The sequence below is a fragment of the Phytophthora cinnamomi genome (assembly GCF_018691715.1).
Source record: "Phytophthora cinnamomi strain GKB4 chromosome Unknown Contig8, whole genome shotgun sequence".
NCBI classification, from domain to species: Eukaryota; Oomycota; class Peronosporomycetes; order Peronosporales; family Peronosporaceae; genus Phytophthora; species Phytophthora cinnamomi.
The window spans coordinates 595,478-617,427 of NW_027150941.1; the positions used below are offsets into that span (position 1 = coordinate 595,478).

The window sequence follows — 21,950 nt, forward strand, 5'->3', positions numbered from 1 at the left end:
GAATCCCAAACGCGAAAAACCCGTCCATGTGGTGGTGACAGCTCCGAACATGGAGCCAGTACGTGTGTGCACGATTGCAACTGGGGGTTGAATCTCATACCGGTCCCTACATGGCCATGCTTATGCTTCGCGTTGTAGACTGGCTGGAAGATATTATTGGGGCGGGGAAAGTTGCCACTATTACGACCGATAATGCTCCAAATATGAAAAATGTTTGGGAGATCATCGAAGCAGAGCGTGGGATATTATGCAATGGCTGTGTCGCACACACCATCAACCTACTTCTTCAAGATGTGTCGAAGTTGGAGGATGTACAACAAGTAGTGGCTGGTGCTGATGTGATTACCACGTACTTCATGAAAAGGCCGCAGCTTCTTGCTCGATTTAAGGAAGAGAAGCGGGCCATTGTTCTCGATGATAGCGCCAAGCGTATAGTCGCTCTTTTTCAGTGGCCGTTGCTACGCGTTGGTTTTTCTCGTATCAATGGCTGGTGAACGTGATTCGGAATAGGGAGGCGGTCGCCCGTGTTTTCGATGACGGCGAATTCATGGAAGCTTACAAAGGAACTAGAAAGGGGCGAAGGTGGTCGGTCCCGACAATTTCAAGTGCGATCTCGAGAAAGAGGAGCACACGCACCAAGAAGAAGATCAGAAGAGCGAGGGAAGCGGCAGAAATTCAACCGACAAAATCTGTTAAAGCAATTGCCTTTGAACGCGTAAACAAGTTCGTGCAGGATGGAGAATTTTGGGCAAAAGGTGAACAAGTAATCAAGCTGCTGAGCCCGATTATTAAGAAGCTTGGTTTGAAGGAGTCAGATCGATGCTGTATATCTCTGGTCTACTGGGCATTTCGTGATCTGATGGAGAACACATTATATTGAGAGCCAAAGTTTTTGGTTACCACTGTAGCAGCTATCCGTAGCTTGATTATGAAGAGATGGGAGTTTGTTCACACAGAGTCCATGGGACTTGGGTACTTCTTGGATCGTGCCCAGAACCCCAATAGATTCACCGATGACGACTGGAAGTAGACAAAGAACCTGATCGAGAAAGCGGCAAGACGACTTGGATACACAGAAGATGAAATACAGCATGCATTCATGAAGCGGGAGTTTTTGGGGACATTAACGCCGACTGGAATCCTAAACGGCGAAAGAATGAAGCTCGCACTGCTCCATTGGAATGGTGGGGCGAGCGTCGCAAAACCTACCCTGTTTTGTTCCGTATTGCGCTCAGGGTTTTCACGATGCCGACCTCCTCGGCTGCTACAGAGAGAAGCTGGAGTGCACACAAGTTTATTTACTCCGATCGGCGACACCATATTGGCCTTGAGAAGGTTAACAAGTTAGTTTGCTTATATTGGAATCAGCGCAGCGTGAAGCCATTACAGAAGGTGATCTCGGACCCGTCGGAGTTGGAGGACGCCATAGAGGACGACGCGGAGGACGGTAACGGGGCAAGTGGAATTTGCTACGAAGTAGAAGACGACTCATGCTCGGACGACGACGAGGATGATGAGGATCTGCTGTCAAGGGACAACACCGTGGCAGACGAGCAAGTGAGTCACGTGCAACAAATGGATAACCTCCTGGACTACTCTTACGAGTTTTTAGGAACCGAGTTTAGTGCGTAAATTTCTTCAACTCAATAATACACTATCACACATCTTTCATATTCATTTGCGGTGCCCTAGAACGCCCTCTCCTATCCTACTCTACTCCCGAAGCTAGCTGCATAACGTTTCCTGCGTCTAGAATGCGTATGTAGTCCTAGACGTAGGTCTCTGAAATCCGGTGAGTTTTCGCCGCAGATAAAACCGGCTCGAACTAGTTTTCTCCGCTTTAAACTAGTTTATTCTGCGGTGAAAACCCACACTTTTCCGCTCCTTGGTCATTCTGGCAATGAGATCTTACCGCCCTGTGGACAGCTTGAAGATGATAAGACCTTGAAGGTTTCCCTTCAAACTATATGAATATCTATTATAGCCAACAGAAGCGCTCTATTCTTATCCTGTGTACATGATTGGATGTATATGTGCGGCCTTAAATACGTACTTTGGCGTAAATTTATGATTTACCTTATCACATCCTCTGTTAAATATGATCCGTGGTGTTGAAGATCTTTCTGTGTTTAACGCCTGTTATTTTGAATAGCCTGTTTGTTTTACAAATTATGCTGCTAGGTTGACCTATCCAGTTGAAACTGAAGTAAAATATCGATTCTTTTGCATAGCCTCTAAGCAACGGTAATACCTGTGACAAATGATTTATCTGTTTACACAAGCGACTTGCGTCGGATTTTCTCTTCACGAGCACCATGCAGATGGAGGATGTTGAAGTTAGAGTTGGCACAGTCACTCACTCCTCTGCTTTTATAAGGCTTCCGACACAGATCTTTTCTACCGCCTTGTCTACGCTCAAGCTCCTACAATCGTACATGCCGAAGACATGCTGTCCTCCTCTGGTATAATTCCTCTGTGAGGTCCACTACTCCGACAGAGAATCAAATTACATTATAATATAATATCCCTTTACTGATCTACAGCTATGATTTACCTGACATTCCCGGATTGAAACTCATATATCAAGAGGCAAACCGGAAACGAACTCAGTTTTGGTTTGCTCGGTAGAGAGCTTTCTGTTTGGAAACGGATCAGGGCGGAGGAGGGTGGGGGCTGCTGGAAGCTTCACTTATCGCACCGTTGAAGTTGGATTCCTATGCACGGCAATACCCAAGAAACGTCGGGTCTGATCAACGCTCTTCAAGCATTGATCTGTAGCTGAGGCTCTTTCAATAAATGTTGCTAGTCCCCAATGCGCAAGGCAAAATACACATTTTGTGTGGTGTTACTACCAAGTTTCAAGCAAGCAGTCGGTGATCTGAAACGCCAATAGTTTAGTGACTTTGGGCTGATCTACCTATTTCACATCAATATGTAATTTCCCCAGCGCCCATAAACTAGCTAGTAAAAGATTCGACACAGTTGATGGGCGGTCCTCGTGCAGCACTTCTAACGCTTTAAATACTACAGTGCACACCAACCACACCGAGTTTTTGCACCATAACTAAGTCATTTGCATACTTGCAATCGCGCTAAAAATTGCCTTTTCAGAAGCTAAAAGTGCGCCTCAACAGGTCCGTCATTACCGCCAAACTCTCAAACGTCAAGCGGACTGACACAACGCATTGATCTCACTCATAATCTCCTACATGTACCGTGCGCATTACTTAAGTTTTGTGGTAGTCGCGTTCAGTATGTGGCAGGTCAATGAAATGCCAAAGTCGAATAGTTTATGACGAATATTGACTTCAACTTAACCCCTTCAAACCGGCTGATTTTGACTCCTCTTAAAATGCATATGCATGATTATTTAACTTGCGGTTTGTATACTTTTTTGTGTGCAGAACAGGCCGACAAAGCATATGACGATATAACCGGTGCAAACTGCATGTTATGCTGCATATTTTGCCGCTTGTTTATACCTCAAAAATGCATTATTCACGATATCGTTGCGTTATAGATGCACAACCCCGGTCGTATGGCATTTCCCTGACAGGCGCAACTAGAAGTGGCGCCATTTACAGACAAACCGGAGTGTCGAATTTAGGGGGAAAAACGTCACATCCAAAATCTCATATTCTCTTTTGACCCGAAGAGCGGTATCCTCTCCTTTGGCATGCAAACAATGTATGCGTGACGCTGTCTATACACATTTCAAGACGTTAAAACATACGAAAACGTTCGCCTGGTTATGGTGTTACTACTGGATCAAACACACGCTCGAACCTTGCGTTTCATAGCAATACGGCAAAGCTCCACACGCGACAATCCCGTGGACGGATACGCAACAAGGAATCAATTCACGGAATATAGATATGCAGCTTACGCTATCCTGTATATGCAGCGACTTTTGTAGGCAACTAATCCGTGGCAGATCGTTGTTTCTTGCGCGCCTCGCCATCTTTCGTCGGGGTTGCTGGACGCATGCGAATGCGCCGGTCTTGGTTTGCGGGTCGTAGTTTGCCATCTCTCCATTCCTTGTGCCACACGTCGAAGCAAGTCGTCAACACTCCACGAATGTGTCGGGGCCGCATACAAAGGTAGATTGCTGTCTTTTCGTATACAATCAGCGCAGTAGTACGCCGTGATGTGGTCTTTAGCCCCCGGTATCAACGAGCACACCTTGTAGGCACGCTGTCGTCGCTTCAGCTGCGTATCCTTGTTTCTCCACTCGTCCACACGCTGCGCGACGTGTGTCGACCCATCACCTCCTGCCATTCCAGTAGCACTTGTAGGCATGACCTCCTCGCCAAAGGTATTTCCCTCGTACATGTCGGTTTCTTGTAGCTGGATTAACTGCAGATGCAACCGCTTCAGGAACTTCACGTGGGTTAGTGGCCGCGTAGACTTGGATTGGTGATAGGCTTTGTGCACAATGTAGCTATTGACGATGGCGATATCAATGAGTCCCAGCACAAGGCTCTTGTAATACTTGCGAAAGATCACTGCGCGCTGGATTGAGTACCGCTGCAGGCGGAGCTGGTCATGCACGTCGACACCCCCTTTGTACTTGTGGTAATCTTTGCTTACACGAGGGGCGACGACTTCATGCTGCTCGCCGGTTTTGTCGCGGCGAACAACTCTGTCCAACTCCACAATTCCCCCGGCGACAGGAAGTGCACGGGCTTCGAGTCCATCCAGCAAATCGCACGCAGTCATGGTACTTTAGTAGACTCAACTATCTTGCACGCACCACGATCGACATTTTTGGGTCTTGATTTCTTCTCACTCACAATTTCTTTGCAATCGCCAACACGGTTCGTCATAATGGTGCCAACGCAATAGAATCCCATCAACAACAGCTAAATCACGAGCGCAAGAGACGTGTAGAAGCAGTCTACTACGACCAGGCGCATTGCGGTAGATGGAGTGTCTCCGAATACAGCACGTAAATTTCGAATCACAGCTGCAGGTCCTTCCTTCTTGTCGTGTTTGGCTTTGTCGCTTGCGTGCTTCTTCTTACCACAGTATACCTCAAACCTGCATAATGCATTCAAAGCACAAGCGAAGTTCCGTCAGTAAAATGGATAATGCACGATAAGAAAACTCAAGAGCCAAAAAAAACTGATGCAGTACGCAGTGTGCGCATTGCACAGCATAAACAGCTTGGTGCCCCATTTGTGGGGCTTTGCCTTCATGTACACGCGCATCTTGTTGAAGCTGCTGCGGCTCGGCAACATGGCTTCGTCGAAGGAGAGCTCGGCTGGAGGTACGTATCCCTCGCGAAGTGAACGCTGCAGTACTTCTACCACCTTTCTGATCTTCCAAGCCCGGTCTGTCAGTGCACGTGGGTCGTCATTATCGTTGAAATGGAGGTTCCGGCAGATGTCAAAGAATCTATCACGCGCCATCACTGCATTGAAAGCACCACGTAGGATAGCGCCCTCATCGGTCGTTTTCCAGTGGCTGGCAAGTTTTTCTCTGTTTGGACAGATTGTGCGAGTAATCAGCAGTCCCAGGAAGCGACAAAGCTCGTGCGGCTGGTTCGGAGCTACAGACTGGAGCTCTTGGTGCACATCGCGACGGGTTTTCTCCTTCATATCAGCGTTAGCAGCTTGTGGCGTCTGTACACTTCATCAACACACTCTGTCAGCATTTCCAGCTGGTACTTGTTCGAGCATATGGCTATGTGTTGCCACAGCGCAACCGGCATGAAATAAAAGAACAGAGCCATCGGCGAGTCTCCACGATGCAGCACCTCGGGTGTCGGTCCTGCGTAGCCCTGGTGACGTCCCGGATAGCTTCCAGTGTTCTCCACAGGCACATACCGGGTTTTCAGCTCGTTGTACACATTAGGTTCATGGATGACTCCCCAACCCGTAGCCGAAAATTCCTTCAGCGGCTTTTCCATTAGGTTGCCTGCCAAAATAGCATCAGCGCCAGCAAACTCATCCAAAAACTCCTTCGCGAGCTGGATATCCATCGCGTCTTGCTCCGGGTTTGCTTCAGATTCACCCATAGCACTCGCATCCGATGGCCATTCGTCACGGTCACATTCAGCGTCCGTCACCACGTCATCTTGTGCTGCCTCATCACCAGACTTGAGCGCGTTGTAATCGACATCTCTCCCACCAGCAGCATCCACGTTTAGAATGTCGGTTGTGTCAGCAAGTGGGTCTACATAATGTAAACAATATAGTTAGTTAAACTGCATATCATAAACTGCATATGAAGTTGCATATGCAAGATTACCTGGTACATCGCCTACCTCAGCCGATTCGACAGCAGAAGCGTTCTTGTCGCCGAATCTGCAGCATCGTCTCCACCGTGGGGTCCTGGAAGCACGGCGGAACCCACACACATTATCGTGGGGATGCGTAGATGGATGTAGCGCAGGAGCTGGAACTTTGACTTCTTCCGAGTCGCTGGCGTCTGCAAATAGTGCATATCAAAGTCGTCAGCCTGCATATCAGTACATAGATTATCGTGCATATGCAGATGGACCTACGCGTAGATGAGTCTTCTTCTGATGATGCTTTGGCTCGCGCTGCGCAAAATGCAGGTTAGTTACAGTGCATATCAACCGCATATACAGGTTGTACGTACATCGCTTGGTGGCGGGAGTCCTGTGCTTCGGTTTAGGCGCTGGTCGCTTTCGCTTCGCCTTCCTGGCATGGGTGTTGCGCGGTGTCGCAGCTTTCGTCGCGGGCGTTCGTCGCGCAACCAGTGGTGATGCTGTCTTCGCAGGGGGGTACCGTGGCAGGCGCTTGAGTGACGGCTTCAGCTTGCGCAGGCGTCGCAGTAGTAGACACAGGTGGTGGTTGGGCAGGTTCGGAAGTGAAGTTACTAGCAGCGGGAGTCCTAGACGCTCCATGCGCATCAGCAAAACTTTCGGGGGGGGGGGCACGGGACGCTAGCAAGCAAAACAGTAAAATAAACACACACGCTTAGCTTCACACATACTAACACATTCGCCTCAGCTTGCGTCGGTCACCTGCTGTGTAGTACTCCAATAGCTCTTCCTCTCCGTGGAAGAAGTCAACGCCCTTGACGCCGTTAGGGTCAGCACCGGGCCGAACATACTTCCACTTCGGGTCCAGATCTTTCGCGCGCGACCTCACCGATGTCCAGCCCTGCTTCTTGAGCTCCCGCCACGCCAGGCCGAATGGTACGTTGTCGGTGCCGACGAACTTGCCACGCACGGCAACCATTACAGCGCGCTTCTCTAGACTTCTCCCCCCCCGCGAAATTCTCGAATGAGTGGATGGTTGTGGGGGCGGGAATACGACCTTTACAAAGTAATACAAAAATCATGTCAACCACACACTCTTTTCATTTCGTATATCCTAATTTTCGAAAAGTGCCTCATGGCTCGTCGCTTATCATGTGGCCTTGCTACGACCAAAACATGCAACAGATGTAGGGTTAATTTTATCATGATTTTTGTATTGCCGAGGATTTGCAAAAAGCTTTGGTATACAAACTATAAGACATTTTTGTGCTTAACCTGAATTATGCAGGTTAAGCATTTATCTAAAGTGCAGTATACAGGCTCCCGGTTTGAAGGGGTTAAAAGGGAATGCTCTGTGGAATGCTGAGAGAGCCACCACTAACAAATTGGCCCATTAACCCCTTGAGACCGAGGTAGTACCGTACCCCATTGGTCCCTAAGCCCTAGACTCTGTAACGTGTATGTGCGGGGAAGGGTTCTCATACAAAGCTCAACATAATTCCATAACTTGTATAGTGTATAGATGCAGGCTAAACCTAACACTCGATCGTGGGGTCTCTCGGTATCGTGTATGGTTCATGAGTTGGCAGTGATAAATACATGTTAGTGATCATACCATGTATGTGGTGCAGCAAAACCAGTCCAAGGGAGTGATAGAGGCGCTGCGACGATGAACAGAGCCGTGTACAGGAAGTGCATAACGGCCTCGCCACGAACATGTGCTGCTGATCAGATAGGCGGCATATTTTGCAATACTAAAACTCAATAGAAATGGAAAATCTCAGTTAGCACTTCAATCGGTCATCGTCGCGTCGAGTGCGCGACGGGCCCGCTTGGGCAGGTGACTACCGGTCGCCGTGGACTCATCACTTGAATGCCCGCCCCTCCCACCACTCTCTTCTCCAGCGTCTTCATCTTGGTGCTGCGCCGGAGCCCGCGCGCGGATCGACCGCTTCCCCCCTCGCTGCGGCGCAGGTGCCAGCGCCCCATTACTCCAGCACTTGTGCCAGATGTCGAAGCAAGACCGCAGCTCGCCATTCACTGCGTGGCGCTTCTTCTCGCACAGAAAGATGCGCCACGCCATAGGTTTCTCCGACGAAGTTTGTAGCTTGCACGTACTGCAGTACGTTGACGAATCACCACCACGGGCATTGCTAGTGCCCTTGAGAAGTGAGTACACCTTGCATGCTCTTGTTCGGCGCTTCAGTCCTTGGTTGTTGTTCCCAGGCCGCCACTCGTCATTTAGTAGCGGTGTGTGGTTCGTACGACGATTTCTGCTCGCATTTGGGTCTTTGGACCGTGTCGCTTGAAAAGACTCATTAGCGCAGATGGCCTCCCATCTTCATCCCGAAGTTGACATAGCTCGATATGAAGCTTTTTTAGAAACTTCACGTGGGTCAATTTTGGGAGACCTGCCGCTGCACGAGCCGCATTGAAAATGATGTAAGCGTTGATCACCGCTAGGCCAACGAGGCCTAGGAATAGCCCCTTATAGTACTTCTTGTACTTGATGCAAAGCTGCAGTGAGTAGCTGTAAAATGTATCATACACGATTAGAAACTCCATAACTTGTACATACAAGATATCAGCACTTACCGTTGAAGGCGTAACTGGTCGTGCACGTCCACGCCCCCCCCCCCCATGTACGCCTGGTAGTCCTTGACGACGCGGGGGCAAGCCACTTCTTGTTGCTCTCCTGTCAATGCATCGCGTCGGACAATGCGGTCTGGTCGGAGGCTGCCACCAGTACTCAGTACATGCACAGCTCGTGTATCCCACCACCGCAAAACTCGCATCGCGGGGACCTGCAAGGCTGCAGCCACGATGAACGTTCCCCGTTCAATGTTTGCTGGTCTGTTCTTAGGGATCTTCGGCGGCTTTTTCTTGTCTCCCTTTTTCATTTTAGGAATCAGCTTCGCACTCAGTCCTTGGCGATCCGTTCGTACCGTACCAATAGAGTAGAAACCCATTGTCAGTAGTTGCATCGACAAAGGCACTGACGAATAGAATCGATCCATGACGATGAGGCGCATATCACCACTTTGTGGGGCGGAAGGACCGAAAACTCGCTGAAGATTGCGCGCTACGGCGGCAGGACCGGACTTGTGATCCATCGAGCTTGACTGACCTGCCCTCTCCTTTTTACCGCAGTATACTTCAAATCTGTATCATACAATATAATAATGTGTTAGGTTGGATCATACACGATAAGCAAACTTAGGGATCAAAAAAAAAGCAGGCGTGTCTTCGGACACGCCTGACACGCACCGAATGCAATAGACCGTAGTTGAGCAGCACAACATGAACAACTTGGTGCCCCACTTGTGGGGCTTATCTTTGATGTAGACGCGCACGCGGTTGAATGTTGAGCGCGAAGGCAACATCGCCTCGTCGAACGTCATGATGGCAGGTGGCGTGTAGCCAGCAGCAAACCGGTCTTGTAGTTCATCAATAACGGGACGCAACTTCCACGCGCGATCCGTCGCGGCCTTTGGGTCATCGTTCGGGCTGAAATGTAGGTTCCTGGAGATATGCATGAACCGATCGCGCGCCATGAAACGTCCAAAACACCCATGAGGTATGTCACCTTCATCCCTCCTCTTCCAATGATGCGCAAGCTTTTCCTTGTTTGGAACAATGGCCCGTGCTAGCAATAGACCTATGAATACACACAGTTCTCTCGCCTCGATAGGTGACGTCTTCAGCACGCCCTCGCGGATAGCATCCCGTGACTTGGCCTTGAAGTCAGGGTTCGTACAAGTTGCTTTGTATGCTGACCTTTTACGCGCTACTCAATACTCGCCTCGAAGTAGTCATTGGACTCAGCAGCAATATCCTCCCACAGCTGAGGCTGTATGAAGTAAAAAAAAAGGCTCCAGAAGGACTTGATGCAGCGGCGAGAGCTCTTGCCGTTGGTCCCGAGTCGCCACTGTAGAGGTTGGGGTAGTCTTCACGCATTGCCTCAGGCGATCGGGGCTCATACGGCTCCTGCAGGTAGTCGTACGGCGTGTGCGTCGCCAACTCTGACCAGCCGTTCACGTCCATCTCCTTCAGAAATGTGTCGGGTACTGCGCCCGACGCGATGTTCTCCATTCCACCAAGTGATGACAGCAATCCGTTATCAAACTTCATTTGAGGCGGAACTGGTAATTGCACTGTGCCAGCTTCTACGCTATCATCAGGCTGGTCTTCATCGTCTCCATCATCGTTCTCAGCGTCCGATTCAAAGCCGGCAAACTTGTTTGGGTCATCGCTGGCCGCTATGTGATTCACATCCTGATTCAAATCTTCGTGTACAGCATAAACCGTAGATACACGTTAGAACTATTCATAGCCTTTACATACAAGTTTGTCCAACCTTCAGTAGATTCTCGATTGGTTCGCGAGTCTTGCTTCGATTCTTCGTCAACACCGGGCTGTTCCGCCACGCTCTCGGACTGGTAGTCTTCGTCGGAGTCGCCCGACTCACTGCTGTTCTCGTCTGCATCCTTGAATTCTGGATCGAGGTTCCGTGGACTGATACACGACTCTAGTACACAATAGAATGTCAGATACAGCATTAGATGTAAGTAAACTTGAACCATACATGATAATGATACAAGATAATACCTTCGGGGCTATTGTGGGATTGGCCATCGTCACTTCCGGGGGAAAACGTAGTGTCGTGTGGGGAGGTGGCTTGTAGGGCTACTGGGGTGTGAGGCGCGATTGACCTTCGCGTAGCCTCATTTACCAATGGCGGAGCGGGGGAAGATGGCTGGGTCTGTTGCGGCGGGCTACCGAGGGGTGCCTCAACTCGCAGGCTCCCGACGGCAGCTTTCGCAGGGATCGCAGCGTTTCGACGTCGCGCGGCGTTTGCTGATCCGTCGCGCCTCGCTTGCTTCTTCGCTTGAAGCTCAACTGTTCACGCAGTAGTATCAGTACACCGTAGAGAGTAACCGCCAAATGCAAACACGCAGTGTTACCCAGGTCAATCTTGTCCAGATACTTCATGAGCGCTTCCTCGCCTTCGAAAAAGTCTTCTCCGCTGACAACCTTGATAGTTTTCCCAGGCTTGAGATAGGTGAAGTCAACAGAAAGCCCACTGGGTCGCTTGGAGGTCCGCCAGCCTTCTTCAGCTCGCGCCAGCGTGCCTGAAACGCCATTTTTGAGAGCAGCGTGGGGTTTAGGAGCCAAGCGAGAAAATCTGGAAATGAGTCACGAAGTCGAGTGGCGGAGGGCGGTCTTCTACTAAACAGCATAGCAAAATGCTAGTTTGATATGTTAATGTCCTTTCTAGTAGTATCGTTTATGTTGATCGTTGCACATCAGCGGGAAAGCGTGGATACATTACCTACCCCTTCTTGACTTGAAGTTTGTAAGGGTCAATACAAAATCCAAGTAAATAATTCCTTAACGTGTATGGTCCACGTTAAGGAATGGTCCTTATCTTGTAAGGTCCAGGCGTCCGGGCTCAAGGGGTTAAATCAGCCAAACTGCGTTTATCTTGTACGTTCCCGGAGAACCAATCTCGTAAACGACGCCTCCCAGCTTTCCAAGACACATACTCAGAATATATCTCAGATCGCTGATCAGATAATCCCGAATCACTGTCGAATTCTTGGCTGACGCCCCCGAGAGCTTGACAGCTGTAACAACCGCACCAGTCACCACCCTAAGTCCAAGCAGAGCGAAGAGCACCGTCAACTTCTTCTGAAGAGGCAAGCTTTCGAATTCAACCTCAGGCCCTGGAGGATGCAGCGAGTAGTAGTAGGCGGCTATAGGTGGAGTGATCCTCTCTTCTGTGTCGATTTCATTCTTCCTCTGACACGGCGAGTTTTAGGCTCGGTGTACGATACAGGAGGTGCGCTTTTGTCTTCGGTGGTAACTTCGGCGCTGGTAAAGGCAAGGTTATTAGTGACGAAAGTAGCCATCACCAGGGCTAAAACGAAGGCGAGACGCATTGTTGTTGGTCGCGCAAGTTCTGTAATGCAGGCAGGCATGCAGGGTGAAACGGGCACACGCAACATTACGTTCAATCTACGGGGGATTACATTCGTGTGTGTTGTCTCATAAACATTGATCCCTGGGTGCATTCGCTTTCAAGGCGTCCTACCCGTATTGCTATTATGCATGTGGCAAGAGTGAGTACTGTAGAGTATTATTCGTCCATACGCTGGAAAGAAGCTCGATATGGAAGAAAGGTATCCAGAGTCCGGGGAGATCAGATTGGATGTTTAAAGCTACTATAATATGCTAATAGACCCACTTTTCAAACTTCACTCCATGTCTTTCCTAGACCACCAATCCACCATGGCTGGACACGCCAGGAATCAGGGTATGGGCCAGCTTGTTTAGCACTCCTTTCCACTTGGAGGCCTGGACGGGTGATGCTTTAGGGAAAGGATTACTCAAAGGCGTGTGAATCAGGTTGATATTTACTCTTTCCTTTGAGTTGTCAACGACGAGATTGGTGGCAGTTCCTCGACGGAGAGAAGATGCCGCGCTAACGGCGAAAAAGGTGGCGGTTAGCTTGAGCAGGCTGACCCGAGACAGATGACTGATAATCTCGTCGCTTGCTTGTTTCTTTGATCTTGGTTCTCACAGGAAAGTAGCGAAGTACGAGCCAAGTGCATTGTGCGTCTTCCACGAAACATGGATGAGATTAAGTAATCAAATGTTTTCTGGTCTATCGTAATACATGAACACCCCTGCTCTTATACAACAATGCTCTCTAGTTACCCTTCAGCTACTGAGGTTGCTGGGCTTTGTAGAGGAAACTCACCCCACCCCCATTCGATTCTGACACGGAATCGACAACACCCTCGATAAACTCCTGGCCATTGAGTGAAAGCGCGACGTGAACGCGTTGGTTGGTGTTGATGGGGAGTTGTGGAAGTTCAAAAGCGGCTGTGCGAGCACCCTCGTCGATCTCGACAGGCAAGACCTAGATACAATCCGCTGTTAGAGATCGTCTATTGACAAGAAAAACAATCATGCAAGACGTACCAGCGACACTTTCGCGTCAGCGGTTTCCAGCTTCGCGCACGCTTCGGGTGTTGAGATCACTTTGTCCACTGCAAGCACCATCGAGACTCCCGGTTCTGCCTCCTGTGGAGAGATTCCGATCATTTCTGGGACAGCACAGTAGACGAAGGCAAGACCGGCATCCGTGAAGTGCTCACCGTCCAGCGACACGAGCACAGTGACTTCTTCTCGAGTCCCGAGCACCATCCCCTCCGCCATTGCTGCGGCTGTGGCTGTATCATCAGGGAATGGCAGTGGTGGCGTCCGGAAGACGACACGTCGATTCGTCGAGTTTGCTTCACCCCGAGCTTCCTCGGGTCGCAAGCAAACTGCAGGCACTACAACGCTGCTCTCTCTCCACTGTAGCCTCACCGCAGCATCTTGTGTGTCGAAGTGGAAGAAATCTCCAGCAACCGATATCTGTGTTCCGCCAGAAACCAGTCCGACGCTGGGGAATAGACTCAATAATCGCCCAGGTGTAAGCATACCAAATATCTGCGCCGCGGTTAAGGAGCTTCTTCCTCCTAGGAGCGGCTGGGCAGGAATAAAGGTTCTACCAGCGTTCATGGACACGCGAAGTTTGGACACAAAGCCAGTTTTGGAGAGCGATTTCCACCATTCCGTTGACAGACCCTGAAGTTTCGGGTTCGCGGGCGCAGTACATTTCCATTCGGACAGCGGTGGAATGGAGCCCAGCACGATATTTCCTTCTACACTGTCGATGCGGAGAACAGCTGCAGCACTTGGCATCTTCTGTGGGTCGTATTCGCCGCTGGAAGGGAAGTACATGATACTCACCTCAAGTTGAGCAACCTCAGGAGGAAGAATATGCTGCAGTTCGATCCTGATTGCTTGTGGTAACTCGTTTGTGAGGAACGAGTTCGGGGCGGTGCGAACTAGTTGAGTGTCTTGTGCCCAGATCACGTGTGGCAATATGGGGTGGACCTCCTCTATCTTCCGGGAATGGCTGAAGTGGTGGACATACTCCTCCTCGTTTTCATCTGCGTCTTCGTCCTTTTGCTTCACCAGCGTTGGGTCAACGCAGACAGGAGCGAATATGAGACCGCCGTCGTACGAAATCTCAAGTGTGTAGGGTGCGATTCCCTTGCCATTATTTGGGAGGATGGGCACCTTCAAACGCAGCAATCGGCCGGTGATGTCGGACGGATCGTACTCGACCTCCTCATCGTTCGCAATCTTTGGGCGTTCATCAAAGCCACCAACCACGGTAGGTGCAGACTCAGTACTGCTCTTGGCAACGAAATGACCGCTGTTTGCATCAATCCAACAACATACGAATCGGACAATTGGACGCCGACAGATCTCCGGAAGGTTGCCACACAAGGACAACGTGATCTCCTCCTCTCCTGAATAACAAGTGTCAAAAACAGAGACGGATGCCACTTGCGGGCGCTTGAATACTGTGAAAACTCGCCCGTTCGACGTAAAGTGCTTGCCGTTCATAGAAACCTCTACGGCATATTCCCCAGGCAAACGGAACTTCGGTACTTGGCACACAACGTCCCCCGTGGCTGCATTAAATGTACCAAGCGTTCCTCGCATGAGTCGACCATCCGTCAGCGGCACAAAACGCACTGTCACGTTGTCGCTGGGCCAAAATCCGCTGCCGTGTATTCGCAGTTCATAGCCACCGACGTGCTCCCCACAGATAGGAACAATCTCCGAGATGCAAGTCGGTGCAAACGAGAAGAGATTGCGATCACCGCAGACCACGGACCCGACAACGGTGTGCTGCAAATAATCCACCCGTCGCGGTGCGAACTCGCATTGATATTTGCGAGACTTTCCGTGCCCTAATTTGCCGTAGCTGCCATTCCCCCAGGTGTACAGTTGATTCCCTGTCGTGAGCGCTGCTGAGTAGCTCCCTCCTGCGAAAACCTTCGCCCACTTGATGGAGTTGTCGTATTTGACAGCGCTGGGAAGTGCTTTACCTCCTTTGACTTCAGCATTTCCTCTTCCAGTCTTGCCTCCGTGTCCCAGTTGGCCAAACGTGTTCAAACCCCATGAAAATATCTCACCCGTGCTGGTTAAAGCAAGAATGTGGTCGGACCCGCAAGCGATACCGACAAAAGGCTCGCCATCGGACCCCTTTTCCAGGATCAAGTTGGGCGTGATGACCCCAGTCGTAGAATTCTTGGAAGCTCCGGAAGCAGGTCGAAGTGAACTACCTCCCAGGAGATAAACACTGCCGTCAGCAAGCAACACCGCCGTGAATATATTGCCGCAGCAAGCAGACACCACGCGCGGTTTGCCTAGGAAGAACCCCACGTATTTGGGCCACGCACAGATCCCGTTGAAGACCGCGTTCACCTCCTTCGGCAACGTTTTGAACACCTGTCCGAGTTGACCCTCGAAGTTCCTTCCCCACGTGTACACGTCTCCGCTATTCGTGACAGCCGCCGAGTGGTGTTTGCCGCAAGAAACCTGAGTAAAGAACAGCTCTGGCGCTGTCACTACTTGGTGTGGGATCCCCGTCGCCGTCGCTGTAGTCGCACCCGAGAGAGGCTTAACGAGAACGTGAGCCGACTTCTCCGAAACAAATTGACGCTTCTCCAGACCATCTACCTCTGGTCCCGGAGTCTTCACTCGATAATAGTTCTGCGCCATCGTCGTCCCGAGCTTGTGGCCCAACTCGCTACTGGGCAGCGCAGCTCCAGGTCGACCCCAGGAAAAAAGCTGGCCGTCCAGCGAGAGCGCAACGCGGTGGTTCTTGCCGACCGCAACGTGGTGCACCTTGACGTCTTGCAGCCCCTCCGCCACCAGTTGACTCTCCAACACTGCAGCTTCATCGCCACTTCCGTCATTGGCAGGCCAGTCGAGCTCCCACGCGTCCACCAGCGCCACGAAGCGGTCGTAGCCCCCGCAGACGCCGCGCACTTTGCGTCCGAGCAGACTCTCCGCGACGGTGATCTCTCCCCCAGTCTGCTCTCCGCACACGTAAAGGATCCCGAGGCTGCCCTCCATCAGCTGCAGATACTCCAGGGGCAGGCCTCGTCCGCCAACACGACGGAGGGTAGTTACATCCCCCGCAAACGAGAATAAACGGCTGGAAACGGCTGCAAGAGCGAGCTCTCGCCGGTCGACAATGCACGAGTTTAACAATGGGAAGATAGCTCTCCCAACTCCGCCAGCGCTTTGCCGCCGCACTGGTCTTGCATGTTAGAATGTACTAGTACATGCAACTCGATGTAGCCATCTTCGAGACATGGCTACATCCACCTCTAGCCCAATCAGAGTCGCTATACGGACCACAAGGTAGCCAGTCCGCCCTTGCAGTCTCCTCTAACGGCCAGTAACGGACAAGTTGTAGCAATGCTGCATGCTGCGTTGCAGGCGTTGGTGCTGTCATGCGCGACTTGTGCGGCCTGGGCCCGACCGGCCTCATGTGACGTCGACGGCGTCCGCATCGACCATGGCGGCGCGAGATACCTGCTTGGCCGCGCCCACCGCCCCGGCAGCATCTACGCTCGCTGTCTGTATGGAGCCGCGACGTGCTTCGAGGACCGCGGCCTGGTGGACGCCCCGCAGTGGATCAACAGCCGCGAGGTGGACTGCGTCGAGCTCTCGGAGCGCCGCCGCCTAGGCGTGGCCGTCATCCTGGAGGAGGACATCTGGCCCGACCACATCGTGTGGTACCGCATCAACGGGTCCTTCTCCGACTACGAGCTCGAGGTCATCAACACGGCCGTGGATCTCTACAGTAAGGCCGATGTGAACGTCACACTGGAGGAGTGCGACCCCGTGTCCAAGTGCAACGGCAAGTACGTGAGCATCGAACAGAACGAGGACGCGTGCTACGGCATGGTGGGCTACGTGAACGACGGCAAGTCGCAGCTCATGAACCTCGGAAAGAGCTGCTTCGCTGGCGGCCCGGGCAACGTCGTACACGAGATCGGCCACGCGATGGGGCTCTACCACGAGCACACGCACCCGGACAGAGAGGTTATTGTGCTCACGGACCAGAACCTGCCCGTGTCGGCCGAAAATTACGCCAAGACCACCAACCGAGAAGCCATCCTCAAGCCGTATGACCCCAAGTCCATCATGCACTACGGTCGCACTGCGGGGCTCTGCTTCCCGAAGGCTCAGTACCCGCTCAAGTCGTTCTGCGACGTCGAGACTGTCAAAAACTGCGTTCAACCGGTCGAGCAGCACTGCAATTCCAGTCGGGATTCCGAGATCGGCACGCGTGCAGTGCTCAGCGCCGGCGATATCTATACGCTCCGCATGCTGTACGGCTCCAAGGATAATGCCAAGGTGCATGATGTAAAGATTCCGACCGTGACCTCGTCCACCGCTGGCAGTGTTGGAGCTCCCGATTCGATTTCGGACATGGTCAAGCACACACGGAAGCCGTCAACTAGCACTTCATCTACGGAGTCACGACCTAAAACCAAGCAAGAGAGCAGTTCAACTTCAACCTTAAAGTCGGTCGACCCGAACTACAAACCGGGTGGTGTCCACGGAGGAAGCAGCGGTTCAGTCGCGGAGATGCTGGAGTGGTGGGAAAATCTTGAGAACACCATCCAGATTCAAAAGAAAAAGGCATCGACGTCCCCAAAGCGATTGCTAGCGGAAGCGTACGCTCAGACTTAGAGCTGGACACCAGGTCGAATGACCGTATCAGTCGGGTTCCAATTTTGTTCATACTGCTAGTTTCCGAGATAATATAGATGTTGGTGATCACTACTATAAAAGTTGAAGATTCGTCGACGTCTACACAATGTTCCGGTAGGACTCCCTTCTACTAAGGTAACTTCCATGTAGTACGCTTCAACGTCCACGGACCACAGTCAAGGACGCGCAGAGCTCCAATGCATGGTTTGGCTATGTCGGCCGCTGGTATTTCAGATCCGGCCTAGAAACCAATCGTTCATAGTGCAAAAGTTGTCTGGCACTTGGTTCGTGTGGATTGCTTGAAGCTTCACTGTTGTCTCAGCACAGCCTTCGAGCTGTGTGTATGTTTGCTCGAGCCTTGCGATAAGGGGCTCATGTATCCGAAGCCAATTCATCGCACTCGCGATTCGCGAGAGGCGGAAACCGGATGCCAAGTTAAGATATCGCGACCCACTGCGCGTCTCTTTGGTAGACCACCGAATTCAGTTAGTCGCAACTTTGGACTGCAGATTCAACGAAACAAAACGTTCCGCCGCGGCTGCTGGCGATTGCCGACGTGCAAGACGATCTTGTGTGCGCGAAATGAGTCAACGTGTGCCACTCACTGGCAGATTCGCTGCTGTACTGTCGAATCTAAGGTCTCTCCTACGGCTTCAACGTGGTTCGCTTCCTTGTATTCGAGGCACGCAACTGCCAATCAACTGTCCACCTGACAACGATTGAATATGCGCTCTTCTATTCAGAGCGCAGTGCTGAACTGCGCAGGTACATTCGGTTCACCGTTGATTTGAGAGCATCCCTAAACGAAGACATTCAACGGGACCCCCGACCGCGCTCATCTTACGACACCAACACCCTTGCCTCTTGATCACTTTGCCTCCCAGTGTCGCCAATGGTCCCCGATTGATGTTTCTGGCGTTCTGAACACAACACTGCCAAATATTTCAGTGGAGTCCAAGCTTGAGATTGTGGCGCGCCACCGCGGCGCTGCGTGTTCGAGCCAAACGTGCGGAGCGGAGACCGAAGATGCGCCGTGTTCAGGGGAACCAGCCGCGCAGAGACCCGCCTTCGTGTGTTAAAAGCGGAGTCTCCGATCCTTTTCTCGACAGTGCAGCCCTTCATCGCCGATTCGTCAGCGCGACGGAGATTCAAGAGCCTGCCTGCAATGCATGACAGGTGCGGCGTGGCTTCGCGTCCTTCGCCTATCCTGCGATCCACATCCCTGCCCAACGATCCCACATGGGGCGTGCATGCCCCCAGCAGGCTCGCTTCGCTGCTCGATGGCTGAGAGGGAGCCGAACCGAACAGCTCAGCCAGTGCCTCTCATTCCCCAACTCGCGTCGGATCGGACACCAAGGGTAGATCATCTCACCAGAGTCCCAACCATGGTCCGTGTCTTCACCGCCGCTGCCGCGCTGTCGGTGGCGCTCCTGGCCTCCAGCGCCAAGGCCGACAACTATTTTGTCACGGCTGAGGCGCCGGACTACAACAACGCAGTGGTGGGCAACTTGCTGGCCAACGTGAGCGCCCTCCGCGGCGAGGGCGAGGCCTACGCCGTCTTCGACTGGGACAACACGTGCATGTTCGGCGACATCTCGTACACGTCGGTGTTCTACCAGGTTGACAACCTCAACTTCCGCTTCGCGCCCGAGAACTTCGAATCGATCTTCTCGCTTGGCTACAACGCCAGCAGCAGCGACATCTGCCTCGTCAACGGCACCAACTCGGTGCTCGGCCAGGACGTGAACGGTACCGACGTCACGCTGGCCACGGCGCTTGCCGAGACCGCCAAGGACTACCGGGTGCTGTACGACGCGTACATCTCCCCCACGTACAACCTCACCAGCAACGCCACCGCCTCCTCCTCGAACATCACGCTCGACGTCATCAAGGAGACCCCGGAGTTCCTCAACTTCCGCGCCAAGATCGCCTTCCTGCTGTATGGACTCGAGGCCATGGACGGCGGCGACGACCACTCGGACTGCGCCATGACCATCGCCATGACGGTGTTCCCTCACTTGCTCATCGGAATGACGAAGGATGAGATCAAGACGCTCATCCGCTCGAGCATTCGCTGGAACCTGGGTCAGGCCCTCGAGGAGCCCACGTACACGTCGACGGGCGACTTGGAAGTCGAGGGCTCGTACACCAAGGGTCTGCGCTTCTTCAACGGCCAGGAGTCGACCATGCGCGCTCTCCGTGCCGCCGGCGTGGACGTCTACATCATCAGCGCTTCACCCGAGCTGTACGCGGCCGAGGCTGGTAACCTCTTCGGTCTGGGCAACATGGTGCCCAACGACAACGTGTACGGCGTCCGCTTCAAGACCGACGACAACGGACTGTTCACCGCTGAGCTGCAGGACAACTACCCGATCACGTGGGGCCCGGGCAAGGCCACCGTTGTAACCAGCATCCTCGAGCCTATCCACAAGGGCGCACCCCCTATTTACTCGTCGGGTGACTCGGACGGCGACTGCGAGATGCTCAACACCGTTCGCGACGGCGTCGTCGACACCAACAACCGCCTCAAGGGCAACTCTACCTGCATCAACGGCTTCTACGTCAAGGCTTGCGAGTTCTTTGGCGTCACGGAGCCTAGCACGAACAACGCCTACCTCCTGCAGGGCCAGGACCAGGTCATCGGCACTTGGATCACGTCGGGCTTTAGCACGGAAGATGGAGTCACGTACGAGTCGGCCGTCTCTTCCTACAACGGCTGCTCTCAGTACCAGTTCCTCGATCTGTAAGACTAGAGCGCTATGCCCATTCTAAACAATCATCGTAGTTTTCAGCATGATAATGTGACGTTGTGTGAAGTTTTCACAAACAATAATGATGTCGAACGCACTAAAGTGTCGCCATGAATCTACTTTGATACCTTTCGCATGTGACTTAGGTGCGGCGCACCAGTTGCCCCCGCTTTGAATTCCTAGTTCTCTGAATGACGCGTAAGCTCCGCGTCATGTGCTGCATCTATCACTTGGTGCCGCATGATGAGGCTTGAGCATGATCCATACTATGGGTATGGATTCCATAGTGTCAGCTTGGGCGGAGGCGGCGAGCATCAAGGCGGTAAACGCGCGCAGAGGTCCATTGTTGGCGTTGCGGGGACCAACGTTTTCCGAGGAAGAAAGCAATAGTGAAAGTGACCGAAAGGGTAAACGGAACTTCTCGTCGAGACGCCATCGAGCCCTTACCTTCGTAGATGAAGATGTGCATAGATCTACAGTACAGTTGGTCTTTCCGCCACAAGTTGTGGTGGCATCAAGTCACACTGGACAACGGTTTGAATCATCAAGATCTGTCGTGTCGTACATGAATACAAGTTGATGAATTATAAGCGAAAAGGAGAATGAGGCACCCGCTGCAAGAAGGGGAAAGAAACCCGAAAAGCGTCCTCGACTTCTGTACTACCCAACGACTCTGTTTTCCACAAAAAACGGTGTACAGCATTTGTCGTTTGATCCGGCACGCAGTTGACTCCATCTCGATAGCTTTGCATCGTCTAGCGTTTATCCATTGCTTTCTCGTAGGCCTTCGCCCTTTCCTGATCTCCACCTTGACCTCGGCTACAGACTGTAGCCTACAGCATTATATTGGTTTCTTAATTATGCCTTGCTGCAAACATCAAGCGAATTAGCTGGGAACAGAGTCCGATCATCCGACACAGCTTATGACACACCATGAGCACGAGCTATAATGCATGTGGCCGCAGGCATATCCACGCAATCTTCGGTAGCGATATTTCACGTTGACTCGATGCGCATGTTACTTACGCTAGGTTCTTCTGGACATGCATGTATTACGTTTTCTTCGCAAACGGTTGCACGAGCTCGATATCCCTGCGTATCACGTTGCAATCACTTGGCCTTTGCAATATGCTTAGAATGGCCAGGCCTTGCCCAGCTTCGTCAAAAAGTTCCCGTCGTTCATCGGTACGTTCGCCTTGCCGAAGCTCGTCGTATTCAGCGCCACTCGAGCAGCGTCCGTCAGCTGGTCCCACATGATGAGATCCTGGAACTCGCCACTCTTCGAGGTCGTGTCGAGTGCGTGGTTGATGGGCCAGTGGCTCTCG

At 52.0% G+C, this 21,950-nt stretch overlaps 5 protein-coding genes across 5 annotated transcripts; 3 read left to right on the forward strand and 2 right to left on the reverse strand.

The window, feature by feature from the left end:
- Positions 1 to 1,245: 1,245 nt before the first annotated feature.
- Positions 1,246 to 1,632, forward strand: IUM83_11684 (zinc finger bed domain-containing protein 1-like; the record flags this gene model as incomplete). Its single annotated transcript, XM_067936258.1, has 1 exon — positions 1,246 to 1,632. One exon carries the CDS (start codon positions 1,246 to 1,248, stop codon positions 1,630 to 1,632), a length of 387 nt encoding a protein of 128 aa, XP_067798658.1.
- A 3,964-nt stretch (positions 1,633 to 5,596) lies between these two features.
- Positions 5,597 to 7,211, reverse strand: IUM83_11685 (uncharacterized protein; the record flags this gene model as incomplete). The annotated part of the gene is made up of 2 exons (XM_067936259.1): positions 5,597 to 6,177; positions 6,995 to 7,211. 2 exons carry the CDS (start codon positions 7,209 to 7,211, stop codon positions 5,597 to 5,599), a joined length of 798 nt encoding a protein of 265 aa, XP_067798659.1.
- Positions 7,212 to 8,024: 813 nt separating this feature from the next.
- On the reverse strand, positions 8,025 to 16,222 carry IUM83_11686 (E3 ubiquitin protein ligase; the record flags this gene model as incomplete). Its single annotated transcript, XM_067936260.1, has 5 exons — positions 8,025 to 8,349; positions 10,215 to 10,491; positions 10,590 to 10,760; positions 13,001 to 13,157; positions 13,220 to 16,222. The coding sequence occupies 5 exons, from the start codon at positions 16,220 to 16,222 to the stop codon at positions 8,025 to 8,027; spliced, it is 3,933 nt and encodes a 1,310-aa protein (XP_067798656.1).
- Positions 16,223 to 16,570: 348 nt separating this feature from the next.
- Positions 16,571 to 17,854, forward strand: IUM83_11687 (Astacin, peptidase M12A family, neutral zinc metallopeptidase, Zn-binding site; the record flags this gene model as incomplete). Its single annotated transcript, XM_067936261.1, has 1 exon — positions 16,571 to 17,854. One exon carries the CDS (start codon positions 16,571 to 16,573, stop codon positions 17,852 to 17,854), a length of 1,284 nt encoding a protein of 427 aa, XP_067798657.1.
- A 1,406-nt stretch (positions 17,855 to 19,260) lies between these two features.
- IUM83_11688 (HAD-like domain) lies at positions 19,261 to 20,622 on the forward strand (the record flags this gene model as incomplete). Its single annotated transcript, XM_067936262.1, has 1 exon — positions 19,261 to 20,622. One exon carries the CDS (start codon positions 19,261 to 19,263, stop codon positions 20,620 to 20,622), a length of 1,362 nt encoding a protein of 453 aa, XP_067798664.1.
- Between the last annotated feature and the right edge of the window lie 1,328 nt (positions 20,623 to 21,950).